Source organism: Accipiter gentilis, chromosome 14 (assembly GCF_929443795.1).
Source record: "Accipiter gentilis chromosome 14, bAccGen1.1, whole genome shotgun sequence".
Classification (NCBI taxonomy): Eukaryota; Metazoa; Chordata; class Aves; order Accipitriformes; family Accipitridae; genus Astur; species Astur gentilis.
In genome coordinates, this window is record NC_064893.1 from 22,088,887 (window position 1) to 22,104,915 (window position 16,029).

A 16,029-nucleotide genomic window follows, 5' to 3' on the forward strand; every position below is an offset into this window, starting at 1 on the left:
CTGACCCAAATTCACTCTTCCAAAGTTTGCAGTTACTGAGGGGCAGCTGAAATTATCCCTCAAAATGCCCTAAACCCTTGGGTTCTGGTGAAGCCTCGTTCTTCCCTACAAGCACGACACACCAGCGCCTTCCACATTCCTCCCAGTCGAAACGTGGCCAAGGTGCACCCAATCTTACATCCAGGAGCAATTAAGCAAGCAACACAGCAATTATCACCCTACCCACTCTTCGTGGTCCTAGTCCATATGAACCTATAGCAATCCCTATGACCCTATGGAGGAGGGAGAAATTAGCCTCTGGCATAGTGTCCTTAGCAATATGCTTCCTACTCTGGACTGTTCTCAGCCCAGCCACGGCTGTGTGAGGATGCTCTCCAGCCGTTGCAAGGCAGCTTTTAAAGGGCAGATCTTTCCCAGAACTGTGTGCTCAGCCTCTACGACCACCTTTTCCAGAGGGCTCAGTCTCCACCACCCCACACCCCCCCCCCCCCCGGGTCCTGAGAGCTGGGGTTTGGTATAGTTTGTGCCCTGAGGGGTTAAACGCTGAGAGATCTGGCCTGGAAAATGAAAGGACTGTCTTTGGAAATTCCAGCTCGGTGGGTTGGGCTGCGGTATCCTGGCGGGACGGTGGGCTGGGGAAGGAGGGAGGAAGGGTCTCCCTCAGCGCAAGGTAGTCGGCATCTCTGCCAGGAGCTGCTGGAGCCAAGGAGGCGGTTGCAATGAGGCACAGCTGCTCCGGCGGGAGAACCGGGAGCCGGTTGGGAGCCGGTTGGGAGCTGGGGCCCTCCCCTTGCTCAGGTGAGAGGAAGGAAGCGGTCGGGAGAGGAGGAGCTGAGGCGAGCGAGGTTTCTCGCCGGCAGAAGAGCAACTCCTGGGATTGCTGGGCTGGTTGCCCCAAAGTTGAGGCGGTGCTGAGGTTCAGCAGCTGCCCAGGTAAAGGGGAAGGTGCCGGGCAGCTTGCAGCGTGTGGTGGATGGGGAGCGTGGCCGTGCAGGGTGGGAAGGGGGTGCTGCTTGTGGGGTGGCCCGGCTGGCTGCCACCTAGGAGCGGAGCAGGCTGGTGTTAGCGAAATAGCTGGCTTGTTTGGGGAGGCTTTTTAGCTGGAGAGGTGGATGTGAGCTGGGGAGGGTTGCCCCCTTTGCTAGAGCCGTGCGGTGAAGGGCTGTGATCCTGCCGTTTCTGGGGTTGAGGGGTGGGGATGCCCCGTTCCTCTGTAGGGCTTATGTGTTGCATGTGGCTTGGTGTCCTTGAAAACCGTTCTCCTGCCCTGTCCGCCTATGAACCTCTCTTCAGAGTGTAACTTACTCTCCATCTCCGTAATGGACCCGCTCCATCCATGGTGGGGCTGAGAGCTGTGAGAAGGCTGAGCCTCTTCTCTCTGTTCTCTGCCTGTCTGCAGTTGCCCTGGGTGAAACCCACAGGGAGTTAAACTCACTGAGCTGAAAACTATCAGAACTATCCTCTTCCCGCTGCCCCGAGCTCTGGGGCTGAGCACATCCCCGGCAATGTGCAGGCAGATGCTGGGGGAGCAAGCAGCTGCCCATTTAGGCAATGAGGCATGAAGTCCTGTGGGGGACGGACGCTGGCTTTGCAGCGGGGATGTGGCCCTGGCACGAGGCGTTCGGCAGCACGTTTTGCTGGCTGGCTGTGGCCCTGTGTTAAGCCCTTGCACTCTGTTCACTGTGAAGGTGCTGCTCGGCGTGGTGCTGTTCCTTGGAGACTCTTTCCAAGCCCCACCCCAAATCCTATGGGCTGTGCAGGCTTATCTGCCTGGGATTTTCCCTATGCGCTTTTCAGGTCTGTCTCGATGTAGACCTCAGCCAGGAGCCCGTCAGCACTGCCCTGGGAGCATCGGGGTCAGCCCAATTGTTCCTCCTCTCTGAAAATCCCCTCCTCTGCAGAGAGGAGCTCTCTCCTGTTTGCTGCCAGGCCCCGCAGCACAGCGGGGAAGGCAGCTGGAGGGCTGCCCATCCCGGCAGCGATGCTGGGGAAAGCTGGGCTCAGCAGGTTGGTGGGTGGCCCCGTGACCCTGGCCCCGCTCACAGCAGAGCTGATGGAGGCACCGAAGCTTCGGGAACAGGCTGGCGCTTCCCTGCCATCTCCCCCGGGGAGGATCTGGGCTTTGGGCTTATTCCTGGCAGGGGTGACAGGACATGGAGCAGGGACCAGGTCTCCCCACACAGACCGCCTTCCAGGAGGGATGTCTGGGAACGGGACGGGGCTGAGCTTGTGCAAAACGGATCGGAGAGGCTGGGTGCCTGCTGGGGCAGAGGGCTCATCCAGTGGCACCTGCTTGTCCTCGTCCCTTTGGGTAAGGAACCAACACTCACCAGCCACCCCATGGGTTGGGTGTGCACTGGGGGCTGTGCTGAGAGCCCCCGGGGACACCATGTCATCAGCTGATCGTGCTGCTGGCTCAAGAGGCTTCCTTTAGTTCATCCATGGTCCTTCTGAAGTGGTTATTCTGTGTCTTCATCCTCTCCTTGGGGCAAGGTGGGGTGCAGAGCTGGCAGCTCGGGAAGCTGCGCTCAGCTTCTGCGGTTCCCAGTCTCTGGTGTGATGTGCTGACACCAAGACCGTCGTCCTGCTGATGCTGCTGTCCTGCTGATGCCGAGTGCTGAGCAAATGGAGCAAGGGGCTCCTCTGTCCCAGAGGCTGGGACCAACACCCAGCACCCCAACATAGATCTGCAAGAAAATACTCTGCGGATTTCAATGTGTTGACTAGGAGGCAGCTACCAACGCTGGGCTGCAGGAAGGGGGCTGCACATAAGCCATTTGGAGCCTGCATGCCACCTCACATGCTGGAGGCCTGGCTGTGCTGCAAGCCCCAGCACAGACCACATGAATCTCTGCCTTTGCAGCCATGCCTTTCCTCCAGCACAGTGGAGGAGAGTTGTCTCCGCTTGGGGAGTGAGAAGCTGGAGGACATGAGCAGGCAAAAGGATGAGTGGGAAGCAGACAAGACTTTCCCTCCATGTGTTCTTGCTGATGAAAATCGGGAGCCACGCAACCTTGGAGTGCAGCAGTGCCTTGTGAAAACAGCGTTGCAGAGCTGTCCGGGTACCCTTCAGGCAGCAAAGCCCCTTTGCTGGGATTCCCTGGGGAGATCAATAATGGCGGCAGGGGCCAAGACACGGAGACCAGGGAGTTCTGGCTTTAACAAGGGTCATGTCTGGCCGATTCAGCAATGCCTAGGTGGGATGCTTTCCCCTCTGAGTGGGAAACATTAGATTTGGATTCTGTTCAGTGTGAGCATGTGGTGTATGCAGCAGCTCCTTGGACTTCCCACCTCTCTGCCCTGAGGGTTTTTTTTTTTTTAAGGACAGTGCAGAGCAGGAGGTATCCTGCCAACCAAATTCTTGTTTGAATGGGATGTTGACAGCTCGATTGCAAAGTGTTGTTGTGAGCTAGCACTTGCCTTCCCAAGGGGCAAATGTGATGGTGCATCCCAATAGCAAAGGTTTCTCTCCTCCAATCTGAATGTGATAACTAGTGCTCTGACTTCTGTTCTGTTTTCTGGTGCTCACAGAGGCCCTGGACGATCTTCATCAAGGCCCTCCATGTGTTTGCCTCAGTTTCCCTAGAGGCTTACCTGTCCCCATGATAGGGCTGCATTTGCAGCTGTGAAATGACTCTCCTAGAGTAAAATCGTGTTGCATTTAGTTGCTGGAGCCCTTTTTCACCACCTGAGTCTATTCCTGTCTCTCACTTGCAGTCTCAAACAATGAACTACGTGGGGCAGCTTGCCGAGACCGTCTTTGTCACAGTGAAGGAGCTGTACCGGGGTCTGAATCCCGCCACCCTGACGGGCTGCATCGATGTGGTCGTGGTGAGGCAGCCTGATAACTCCTTCCAGTGCTCCCCTTTTCACGTGCGTTTTGGGAAGCTGGGTGTGCTGCGCTCCAAGGAGAAGGTGGTAAGTGGTGCCTGCCCTGGGATTATGCTTCCTCTCTGATGTCTCCAGACCTAGGATCTTCCATAACCGAGAGGTTATGGAAGAACTTTGTCTGGGGAGAATGGGAACCCTGCTGAAAGGGGTGCTTGCTAATTTTTGGGGGGATGCCCCTGAATGAAACCTGTACTCTTCAAAAGAGGACTGTGCTTCCCAAGAAAGTTGGGAGAGGTCCCTTGCCTCAAAGGCTGGATGGCTGTCAGCCCTCTGAGCAATCCCAACTCATCCCATCCCTGGGGAAGTGCCTTCCTGTACACTGATGGGTAAGTGGGTTCAGATGGACAGGCTTCTTCTGCCCCTCGCCAGGTTGACATTGAAATCAATGGGGAGCCTGTGGACCTGCATATGAAGCTGGGCGACAATGGAGAGGCCTTCTTTGTCCAGGAGTCAGAGGAGAATGAGGTTGGTGATGAAGAGGTGCTGCTGGTCTGTGTCCTCCTGTGACCACCTGGAAGTGCAGGCTTGAGGTGGAAGGTGCAGGTTTGGACCGCTCTTCTTCCCCACGGTGACTCCATTATCCCTTCTGATGTTTCTTGTGTCCAGAAAGGTTCCTGCTTGAAGGACCGTGCAACCAGTGTAGAGGATCTGAGCATTGGAGCACCCTCAGGGAGCATTAGACCAAATATCTGCATCTCAGACTGGCTTCCATCAATGGGCATGGCTGCTGGCCAGCCAGGCAGATATCTCAGAGCTTGGCCTCTTGGGGGATCTTGTGACAGGGATGAGAGTGAGCCAGATGCTGTGGCAGGCTGCCCACTCCACTGGGAAGAGGCGGGATGAGACTAGTTGTGGCTTCCAGAAACATTGGCAGCTCTCTCCCAGGCTGACTTGTGGTCGCTGCTAGCTTGGGCTGGGTTTGAGAGCAGGGAGAGGGCTCTAGAGCAGAATCCCATCTGCAGCTTTTGTAATTCTGGACTTGTGGTGCCATCTCCTGCCTGCCTCTCCTTGCCCATGTTAAAGATGTCTTTAGCTTATGGCTGCGTAGCCCTACGGGTTTTTTTATTCACGTGTTGTACGTACAAAACCTTTCCTTATGAGCCTAGCCACAAAACCACCCCCAAGTTGAGGGCTCGGTGGCGTTGGTTGTGCTGGTGGTGTATGTTGCATAGACGAGAGCCATGAGCTGCCAGGCTGGAAAGGAGGGTGCTGGAGCTGATGGGCTCTTCCCATCCCTGTTGCAGGGCAGCATCCCCTCCCGCCTCTGCACATCCCCCATCCCCACGGAGCAGAGCCCGGAGGATGCCGCTCAGCCCTCTCATGGGCAGGAGACCTCCAGTCCTGAAGCGACCTTGCGCAAGAGGAGGCGACGCAGGAGGAAGCTCAAGCGGAAGGAGGTGGTGGACTCCGAGTTAGAAGGCTACGAGGAGACCAAAAGCGAGGTGTCCATGGAGGAGCCATGCAAACTGCCAGCCCCAAGGTGAGCTGCTTGGTCTGGGCAGGGTGATGTGGTAGGTCAAGCCTGTAGGTTCACTTGGTGGTGCCTGGCAGTGCTGAAACATGGAGAAAGTGTTTCCAAATTGGACCCTAGCCTCTTGTGGAGTAGAAAGCCAGCGGAAATGGTGAAGTTGGGTATTGCCAGCTTTCCAGGAGAGGAGGCTGGTGCCTGAAAGTAGCATAACTGACCTCTTTCCTCCTTTGCAGTGATTCAGTGTATTTCTCCTTTGCTGATCTCCCTAAAGAAGAAGCCAGGTCACTGCAGTCCCCAGAGATGCACCCTTACTCTGATGGGGAGCTGGCCTCTGTGGACAGGTAATGGGCAGAGCCAAGGTGATCTGCTCAGCTTTGGTGAGAGCTGGAAATGTGCCTTGTGGCTGGGAAGGTGGTAAGGAAAACAGATTTGGGAGTGTCAGGAGAGGAGGGTTTTCCTGGCCTGATATGGTGTGGCTGGAGGAACGCTCAGAGCCCACGAGGGATACTTCTGGCCATGGTTACAGACACAATCAGCCTGCGTGCACAGGGCCTTCCTGCCTCTGCTGCTGAGCTGCTTCTAGTGGCATAGCACTTTGCTTCCTTGGGCCTCAGATTCCTATGGGTCTTGCTCATTTGTGATAGTCTTCTGGGGCAGAACTTGACTCTATGGGAAACCAACCTTACAGGGTTCCTGCTGTAATAGGAAAGTATAGGGCTGTAGGGTCGATGAGGTCCACATTCCCTTCTCTTCTTGTAGCCCCACCGTGAGCCATCCATCTTCTCCCAAAAGTGACTCTGAGCTGGAGATCAGGCCGCAAGAGAGTTTTGCTCTAGGGGCTGAATCCCACATGCAGTGGACCTGGGGAAGGCTCCCTCAGGTGAGTCCCTGCTCTTGCTCTCCTCTAGCAGCTGGTGGGAGGAGGATGTCTGAAAGGCCTGCAGAAAGTAGAGGAGCCTGTGGCCAGGCAGACTTAGAGGTGTTGTCCTCTTCTGCCTGATGCTTTGGGCAACTTCCTGTCCTCAAACCTGTTCTTCTGCTTTCCTTGAGGTGAATAAATCTGAACGAGTTGAACCAGCCAAGTCCACAAAGACGATTGCTACAGCAGCAATCACTGTCTCTGCGACACCAGTCCCAGTGGATGAGGCAACCCATCTTGTTGCCAGCTCTGAAGGTTTGGTTGGAGGTTCAAGCCCAGCAGGACCTCAGGGCACACCTTGTTCCTCTGCTATGTCTGTTGTTGAGCCACTACCCGCACCCCGGGATGGGAATGGCCACCCCAGACTGAAGGACATCCCCAGTGCTGTGGGGGAAGAGAGCTTGTTGGAGGCCTCCTCAGCCCAACAAGAGAAACAGGAGGGAGGCAGGAGTGTTGTGCCAGACGTTCAGCCAGATGTGGAGCCCTTCGAGGGAGCTGCAGGGGGCTTGGAGGCCCCTGAGCCCCAGCTAGAAAGTCAGAGGAGACAAGGTGAGTGGGTGACTAGTGCTGCTGGAAGCAGTGTTTGAGCCCAGAGATGTACCTGACTTGGGTGGAGGGCTGGGTTGTTCATTCAGTGTAACTCCTTCATGACTGCCCTGGGTATTCAAGGTGTGACATGTTTGCTTTACCTTCTCTGTGTGCTACCAGCTCCTTTGCTTTGAAGAGACATTCCTCAGGTTTCCTCCTTTCAGTGTCCACCCAGCTTTCAAGGAAGGCTTTCTTGCCTTATGTTCCCTGAAGTCCACCCTTGAATGTCTCTGCTTTTGCATACTTAGAAGGTTTCTCAGCAGTGTAGACCTGACCTTAACTTGAAGCATCTGGCAGCACCTGATCTAATGTGTGTTTCATCCCAAGCACACCAAGTCAGGTGGAAAATCATGCATATGTCTCCCTTCATAGTGTATTTAAAGACTTTTATGTTGTTACTTGTATTAACCAACCTTACTCTTCCAGCCAGCATAAATTCAGAACAAAATTGTCTCCCTGAAGAAGAGATGCTTGGGATTCCTCATTGTACAAAGAGGGAGATCACAAAGTGTTATCTTGCATGGTACTAACGTCAAGCAGCACCTTCAGATTGGCATAGCAGAACATAGGCAAGCCTTTGGCCTGTCCTTTGTGACCTCTTGGCAAGTGGTCTTATGCCTGTGCAGGTGTCTTGAGGTACTTTTGTCGCTGCTGATTTAAGGCAGCTTTTCAAGTAGGAAAACAGATGCTTTCTTTATATGATATACGAATATAATAGAGGAAAACGCTGTTAGCTTTCTTGATAGATGCTGAGGTGGTTGGAAATGTGATTCAGTTAAGCTCTCTTCCCTTCTGTCTGTGCATTGAGGATCCATCAAAAGAAGTCCTCACTTGGGTCCCAGTGACGTTTACCTGGAAGACCTCTCCCAGCTGGATGAGGAGCAGGTGGCTCTCTATTTCCCCAGGAGGTATGGGTTGCTCCAGCTGGCCAAGCTCAGACCTTCTTGAGCAATTCCCTTAGAGCAAAGGATAGAGGTATGTCTAAAGCTATTGCCTGATGTTGCCACTGTTTCTTTTCTTGCTGGTAGTGACGCAGAGCAGAGTTCAAGGCCTGTGGCAGACCCCAGCAACCCCCTGTGTGTCCAGCTGCCGTCCGACTTGCCTGCCAACAGCCCCACGGACTCTGATTCTGATTTGATGCCTGCGATTGCCCTCTCGCTGTGCGGAGGCCTGGGGGGCAGCAGGCAGATCTCCCGCGGTAGGTGGAAGGGGAGGGGGAACCTGCTGTCCTGAAATCCATTATGTACACCACTGGCATGACACAGCCGCTCTCCCAGCAGAGAAGTTCATGAAGCACATGGTCTCCTACCAGCAGTTTGCTGAGAATCCAGGACTCATCGATGACCCAAACCTGGTGATACTGATCAATAAGAAGTGAGTGGCCTGCTCTTCCTGTCGCTTCATCCCAAGATGAGCAGTGTGGCCCCTTTATCCCTACAGAAAAGCTCCTATAGGAGTGTGACTCCATCCCAGACAGTGATGATACCGCAGTAGTTGTGGGAGGGGACCTTCTGGCCATGCTGCAGGCTGGTGATCTGAAAATAGCCCTTGCTCCAGGAGTGCTGGTGATCTCATCTTTCTTGCTTCTTCCAGGTATTACAACTGGGCAGTGGCTGCTCCCATGGTCCTGTCCCTGCAGGCTTTCCAGAGAAACATTCCTGAGGTCAGTGGCACAACACGTTTATTGGCCATGCTTCTCAGCAGGGCTTGAAGAGTGCAGTGGGGCTGCAAGAGGCCAAGCTACCCATCTGGGGCTTTGTGAGCAGTCTCGGGCAGAGCTGAACATCACTCCAGCCCACAAATCCTGAGGTCTGTCCTTTCACCCAGAGGGACCTCAGGGTGGCTTTTGGGTACCTGGGTACCACTGATACCTGGACAGCAGAGATTTCCTTGTCAAAAATCTCCTATTCTGATGGTTGTATCTGTGCAAGGCTGGCCAGAGCCAGGGGCCCTGGCAGTGTGGAGGATCTGGGACTGCATGAGCCCGCTCCAGGGCTCTGTAGACCTGGCTGGGGTTGTATGGAATAAGGCATCCAGATCTTTTTTTTTTCAAGCTGCATGAAGGGAACTGGTCATTGTACCCTTTACCCCAAAACCACCTCAGCTCACAGTGTGGCAGGAGTCACACATCTTACCCTGTGAATAATCTGGCAAAGGAAACCCTGCCTGGACAAGGGTCTCCTTAGCCTGTTGGCAGCTGAGCTTCCCTGGGCTGAGGGCTGACTTCATCCTGTATTCTGCCACATTCACAGAGCACCATTGACCAACTGGTGAAGGAGAAGATGCCCAAGAAAGGCAGCAGGTGGTGGTTCTCCTGGAGGAGGAGAGAATTCCCATCAGAGGAGGTGTGTTTGCAGCAGGGGTTGTGACAACTGTGTCCCCAGGGGACAAGTGTCATTCTGGTGGCTGGCAGGGGTGGGTATAGGAGAGCAGCAGGGTCCTGGGAATGGTCTGAGGCCGAGTAAGAGGGCAGCCAGAGGGACCTGTTGGCAAGGTGACTTCTGAAGTTTGCTGCTCTCCCCTCGAGTCTGTTAATGCCTGAGCAGCAGAACAACACCTGGTAAAGTGGTAACGTGGACCTTGCAATGGAGAGACCTCTTGTCACGTGCCCCCTCGTGCCACAGGCCATGCACCACATGTGTTTGCTGGTCTCCCTGCCCCACCACAGTACCAGATTGTGGTTCCTCTTCCCTGGGGCAGTGTCCTCATGATGGCAGGGGGATGCACTGCCACCTCTTTTCTGGTATCGCTGCTCCAAATGGCAGTAAAGCAAAGCAGCTTCTGCTCCTGCCCTTGGCACTGATGTGCTAATGATACTACTCTCTGCCTGCAGCAGCAGTCGAGGCCAGGGAAAGCCAACATGGGGATGCTGCAGCCTGACTCTGCTCAGCAGAGGTGAGTGCCTTCCTCCTAGGTTACCTTTAGGAGTCTGTGCATGCTCCTGAGCTCTTCTCCTCCTAAATGACCTTTTATTCCCAATCTACCTAATGTTTGAGGGCAGAAAGTTCTGTTAAGGATCTGGCTGACCCCGATCCAGCCAAGTTCCTTCATAGCTGCTTCCTGGTTGGGTGGGTTGTCCTGGGTCACCTCCAGATCTCCCCTGGTACTCATGGGGAAAGCCATGGTCTGCAGAATAAAGCCAACATGCTCTTCCATTCTTTGTATAGGCAGGAGGAAGAGGGGTCATCCAGTGACGATGAGCCCCTGCACCCCAGGGACGTGTTAGCAATGGATGCCCCTGCACAGAAATCTCTGCCAACCTACAAGAAATCCCTGCGGCTCTCCTCTGAACAAATTGTATGTACTTTACTCCTCCTTCACTGCCTGTTTGTGTGTGTAGGGGTGAGACAAGCCTTAAACAGGGATTTCTCTACTCCTGACCTCATGTTTTTATAGGGCATCCAAGTATTTCACCCTGGGTGGCCACCCTGTAGAGGCTTGGGGTCTCTGGTCCAGCCAGCTGGCAAACCTTGGACTGGTGTGAATCAGTGCTGGTATACCACACTTGTTCCCACTTTGCCACAGGGGAGGCTGAAACTGCAGGATGGCCCCAACGAGGTGGCGTTCAGTGTGACAACTCAGTACCAGGGCACGTGCCGCTGTGAGGCCACCATCTACCTGTGGAACTGGGATGACAAGGTGGTGATCTCGGACATCGATGGCACCATCACCAAGTAAAGGGCCCTGCTCCCACCTGTTAGGGGAAAGTATCCTTTCAAGGCTTGCATAAACAGCCAGGAGGGATCACAAACCCCATCGCCTTCCACGTACCCACCAAGCTGGATCATCCTAACCTGCTCTCCTTTCCTTATAGGTCGGATGCTCTTGGGCACATCTTGCCGCATCTGGGAAAAGACTGGACTCACCATGGGATTGCTAAGCTCTTCCACAAAATCCACCTGTAGGTATCGCATCAACTGAGGCGAAGGGGAAGCAGCAGGATGACGGAGGAGAGGCTGAGTGGGAGACAGATATAGGGCTCCTTACTGATGCTGGCCAAAATAGTCTAATTTTCTGCCGCTGGTGATGGTTGATGCTTGCTGTGCTGTCTGGATGATGCTGGGGGGTGAAAGCAGGGGGCGTCCCCTGGGTGCTGGGAGCAGATGCTTGCGTTGCCTTCCCCGGAAGGAGCGTGTGTCAGCGGAGGCTTTGCTGGGGCGATGGAGCTGAGCACTGAAGGAGGTGAAATCTCACAGGATTACACCTGGGAGGCCACAGGCATAGCCGAATACCTTTGGTTCGCTGTGCAGCAGCGGCACGGGGGTCCACCCAGCCCCGCCAGCTCCGCGGACCGGTGCCGGTTGCCTCTCTGGGTGCCCACCTACCGCTTCCCATACCCCCGGGGACCGACCCGCAGCCGGCGGAGGCTGGCGGCGGGTCCCGGCGGAGCCCGGCCTTCAGCTCCGTCCCTGGCACCTGTGGCCACTAAGAGGCACTGTGGGCCCGCGGATGGCTCGTCCCGGCCCCGGGGTGGGGGACGCGGGGCTCCCGCTCCCCGGAGGGCTGCGGGTGGGCTGCTGCGGGGCTGGGGCTGCCCTCGCTGCCACCTCGGCTGTCTCCTGCAACCTCCGAGCCCGCAAAAGCGCCGTACCCCCTCTGCCCGAGCTGCCTATCCAGCCGTGCTGGCAGTTTGGGGGTCTGCAGGGGCTGTGTCCAGCTCCCCACAAGCTGCAGGCAGCCTGGTGTGATAAAGGTGCTGGCCTGGGGGGTCCCATCCGGTTGCAAGGGTACCAAGCAGCAAAGGGTGCTTAGCAGCCGGGATGGGCGTGCGGCTGCTGGGAAGGGCCTGGAGGGTGATACAGGGTCCCGCGCCGGTGCGGTTTCCCAGCAGTGGGGCAGGTGGGGATCTGTCTTAGCCCGAGTCTCAGGGTGAGTGAGTTGCGTTGTTTGTGAAGCCACCTTGCTTGCTGCAGGGATGAACAGGGTTTGGGCTTAGGCCAGGTATTCAGCCTCATCTTCCCTCTTCCTCCTCCTCCACCTCAGAGCAGGAGAGGGAGGACACTTTGTCCAGGGCACAGCTCAGAGGGCTTCCCTGTGCTCTCTCTAGGAATGGCTACAAGTTCCTCTACTGCTCAGCCAGAGCGATCGGCATGGCACACATCACCAAAGGCTACCTCAAATGGGTCAACGAGCAAGGCTGTGCCCTCCCCAAGGGCCCCATCCTGCTCGCCCCCAGCAGCCTCTTCTCCGCCTTCCACAGGTACCGCATCCTCTCCTCTTCCCCAGCCCTGCACCTCCTGTGTCCCTGGGGACAGCACCCCGCTTCCCCAGCTCAACACTGAGGGATATCACAGCCTTAAACTGCTTCTGGCCTCCGTGCTGCAGGATGCCTTTCGTAGGAGGCGGCAGGGGAACTGCCTGCCCTCCCTGGAGCTTCACAGCAGAACTCCCGATGCACAAAACCCCTCTTGTCCTTCAAATCACTTCTCTGAGCCCCTGACAGCCTGGCTGCCCACAGTCCTGGCCAGCTGTTGCCACTCTGACCTCTGCTCACTGTATGCTGCTTGTGCTGCAGGGAGGTGATTGAGAAGAAGCCAGAGGTGTTCAAGATCGCCTGCTTGATGGACATCCAAAACCTGTTTGCCACAAAGCTGCCCTTCTACGCAGCCTTTGGGAACAGAGCGAATGTGAGTGGGTCTCCTGGGGCAGAGGGAGGGCTCGGGCTGAAGTGGCGGCAGTGCCTTCTTGCAGCTTTCATGGCTCGCTGGCCTTCCTTGGGCAGGATGTCTACGCTTACAAGCAAGTGGGCCTGCCAGAGAGCCGCATATTCACAGTCAACCCCAAGGGAGAGCTGATCCAGGAGCTCACGAAGAACCACAAGTCAACGTAAGCGATGTGCTTGTTCCTTGGCACCTTTGGGTTAACCTGGCTTTGACCCAGAGAAGCATCTCATGGGGTAGAAAAGCAAACAAAGCCCCAACAACCCCAATGCAACTTGTTTCTTACCCCCATAGGTATGAGCGGCTGTCAGAGCTGGTGGAGCTGATCTTCCCTCCCCTGGGGCAGAGTGGGAGCATCGCTCTGGTGTGTCCAGAGTACAGCCACTTTGCCTACTGGAGACCTCCACTGCCTGCTGTTGACTTGGAGGACTTCTCCTGACACCGTTACCTGTGGAGACCTGACCCAGGGCTCTCCTGTGTGTCCTCTGCCAGGACTGGATGCTCCAGATGCATTTCCTCCTCCCTGTTTGCTACTCAGGCATTTTGCACTTCTAATACGGGTCGTGTTCTGCACTAGAAACACCCCTTCTCTGGGGGCCAAAGAGGGGTAAGAGGGAGCTCTCACTCTACAAAAACTCCATTTACTAAATGGAAATTCCTATAAGCTCAGTCTTCTCTTAATGTTCTTAACACTTTAAAGCCTGGCTCTTTCTTTAAAGGTGGTGATGGGTTACTGTCTAATTTATTGTTGAGCCTCTGGCATAGCTATTTCTATCTCCAGTACGACGACTGTTCCCAGACAGTCCAGCTACCTGCAGTTTGGTAGCTGATGGATTGGAGCTGTCCCGTGTTTTAACACATAGTTAAGGTGGATGCAAGCTGCTGGGGTTTTGAGTTTTCTTCACTAATAGTCACTAACAGCAACAATAAATAGTGCCTTAATCCAGGCTGCCTCTTGTCTGCTGTAGCCCTGTGCATGGAAGTGGGAACCAGGCTCCGTGTCATTTTTACAAACATGGTTGAGTTTATCCTTTCCTGCTGAAGTGCCCTGCCAAGGGGGTCTGGTCTTGGAGATGGGAGCAGGACCTACAGCTTCCTTGGACTGTGGAGCAGCTGCACTAGAAGAGGACTCTTTTTATTTTTTTGCCTGCTACCTTCAGGTAATGTTGCAAAATTGATTTAACACAGGAAGCAAACCCTGGCTTTATGTGTGTGTGCATGGGGTGAATCTCTCCTGTGCCAGTAGGCTGCCACAATCTTGTGCTAGAGCAGGAGCTTATTCCTGTGCCCCTGTATTGGAGCGTAGGGCCAATATAGCGTATTGTCCGATATAGGACAGCTCAGCTATCCTAAAGCAGGGTTGGGCTGGGACTCGACCAGCCTGTCTCCATGCTGGGTGGGGGACTTCTCTGAAATCTGGTTGCCAGCCCTGCTGGGTGTTCAGCCAGCCTGCTGCCCCTGCTCTGGGAGCTCTCAGCTGTAACTACATAAAACAAAACAGGCAGGAGCACTGCTGGGCTCCTTCCTCCGATTTGGCATCCACCTTCTTCCCTGACCATGGGTGAGAGTGTAAATCATCTCCTAGTCTGCCTGCCTCCGTGCTTTAAGTCTAGCTCTGCTTTTCTGAAAGCCACACAAGTCATTTTGATCCTGGAAACCTCAGCAAGAAATACTTTATTTTTTTTCCTTTCCAGTACAAACACTTTTTCAGCTTTTAAAATCTGAACGAATGTACAAGGTTTTAAAAACAATAAAACATAGGCTTTTAACAGGATCAGTTATCAACTGCCTCAGAAAGCTGCCCATGCAAGGACAACTGCATAGGCACCATCTTCCTTCTCTGCAAGCAAAAAAAAAAAAAAAAAAAAAGAAAAATTAAAAAAAAAATGCCCTATTTTGTACAAAGTTGCTTTCACTTTTTAAAAATGGATAGCTGAGAACTGAAATACAAACTGTCCATAGCTTCAAGTGACTAGTCAGGAATAGTCCAAACATAGCACCATTTTCTGGAAGGTCAGACTTCTTCCTTGTCCTAGTTTTGTTATGGCCAGTCCCAGCTCCCTCTGTGCTGGAGGAAGCTGTTGCTGTTCAGCTGCTCTCTAACCCAGCTCTGCCTGAGAAGGGATGAGCCTGGCCCTTGGCTTAATTTTCTCTTTGGTTGCTGCAGCCTTTTTTCTCGCTGTTGTGAGAGGATGGGGAGGGGGCTTGGGCAGGATGCTCCTGGGCGGCAAGGGCTCCCTGGCCCCATCTCAAAGTGCCAAGGGCTGGCTTGAGACCCCTTCCATGGGCGGGGGGGGGAATAGATTTTGTTGTCTAAGAGCAGGTTTTGCAAGATGCCCAAAGGCAGCTGGAGGTTGCTCCTCAGCTGGAGAAGTGTCTCAGCAGCTGTAGCATAGCTCCAAATAAGCAAAGCCCAGAGCAGCAAGAGTGGCTTCTTGTGCTGTGAGCATCCAGCAGCCTGTGAGCTGGCAGGGGTGAGCGAGTGGTGGGAGGCCAGGTCCCCTCTCCCTGCTCATACAGCTGATGGCCCATGCTCCTCTGGCCGGGGAAAGAGCTTTTACTGTATCAGGGTAACGTGACGCAGCCAACTGGACTCGGTGATCCCTGTGGTCCTCCTCAGCCTGGAAGCATCTGTTTCAGGGAGCTCATCCAGTTTTTACGGAGGAGAAATGGCGCCCAGATGCATCTCTGCTGGGAGTTGCTGCTGCTTTGTGCTGGTCAGAGCAAAGAGCCGCTCCTTTGCAGGACCCGTGGGGAATCGTGGTGCAGAAGAGCAGGGATGGCCTGGTGAGGGTGATGGGCACGAGGTGGGAGCTGAAGGCAAGCTGGTGTGGAAGGGTCCGTGAGCTGCAACGCTGAGCTGATAGAAAAATACGTTCCTCTGCTATAAAGTGCCAGACCTGTTAAGATGGAGGCTCTTTAATTTCCTCTTCATCCTTTCTGGTAATGAAGTCCCTGTTGATTGAGCAGCAGAGGACACCTGTGCTGGGCTCCCCGGGAGAGGCGGGTTTAGTGTGCAACAGCCCACATGCTCCAGGCGCCTGCTCCGTAGGGCAAGGCTGGAGTTGCTGAGGAACGTGTACAACCTTCTCCAGCCTGCACGTTTGTGGGAAACTAGAGTCAAGTCGGGTAAATAATTTTTTCGTTCCTAGGCTGAGCTGTGGAGAGGTCTCGAGAGGTCTTCTCAAAAGCGACCTGCCTCCCCCTTCCTGGTGCTCTATGTCGGTGTAGGTCCCCAGGGCTGCTGGCATCTCAGCGGGCTCAGAGGAATGTGAGGAGGATGCAGGGTCCTGCTCCCGCACTGCTGGACAGGGAGAGCCTCATGCTCACACCTGGAGCAGTTGTAGCTTTCCTGCCCCAGGATGAGATGAGGGAAACCACGTTCACAGTTTAAGCAATGAAACAGGAGAGAAGTAGAGCTGGAGGCCAGGACTGCTCCATGCCCACCTTGCTCTCTGTAAGCACCTACGGACACACATCTCTTTGGGGAAGACACAAAT

At 54.7% G+C, this 16,029-nt stretch overlaps 1 protein-coding gene across 2 annotated transcripts; it reads left to right on the forward strand.

Annotated features, from left to right (window-relative positions):
* The first annotated feature begins 826 nt into the window (after window positions 1-826).
* LPIN3 (lipin 3) lies at window positions 827-13,462 on the forward strand. 2 transcript variants are annotated; one of them, XM_049816530.1, is made up of 20 exons: window positions 827-933; window positions 3,718-3,918; window positions 4,261-4,356; window positions 5,136-5,371; window positions 5,596-5,703; window positions 6,122-6,242; window positions 6,413-6,830; window positions 7,678-7,777; window positions 7,898-8,067; window positions 8,150-8,243; window positions 8,463-8,532; window positions 9,122-9,214; window positions 9,703-9,764; window positions 10,037-10,166; window positions 10,395-10,543; window positions 10,684-10,770; window positions 11,917-12,069; window positions 12,385-12,496; window positions 12,592-12,695; window positions 12,824-13,462. In XM_049816530.1, the coding sequence occupies exons 2-20, from the start codon at window positions 3,727-3,729 to the stop codon at window positions 12,966-12,968; spliced, it is 2,640 nt and encodes an 879-aa protein (XP_049672487.1). In that variant the 5' UTR covers window positions 827-933; window positions 3,718-3,726; the 3' UTR covers window positions 12,969-13,462. The 2 variants fall into 2 exon arrangements, with proteins under 2 accessions (XP_049672487.1, XP_049672488.1); XM_049816531.1 differs by lacking the exon at window positions 827-933 and adding an exon at window positions 2,995-3,062.
* The last annotated feature ends 2,567 nt before the right edge of the window (window positions 13,463-16,029 follow it).

What these genes read in the sequence shown, in the direction of transcription:
- LPIN3 (XM_049816530.1), top strand. Translation starts at nt 3,727, where the DNA reads ATGAACTACGTGGGGCAGCTTGCCGAGACCGTCTTTGTCACAGTGAAG. An exon ending in TGCGCTCCAAGGAGAAGGTG is followed by an intron (nt 3,919 to 4,260) that starts GTAAGTGGTGCC and finishes GCCCCTCGCCAG; the next exon opens with GTTGACATTGAAATCAATGG. An exon ending in ACGAAGAACCACAAGTCAAC is followed by an intron (nt 12,696 to 12,823) that starts GTAAGCGATGTG and finishes TTACCCCCATAG; the next exon opens with GTATGAGCGGCTGTCAGAGC.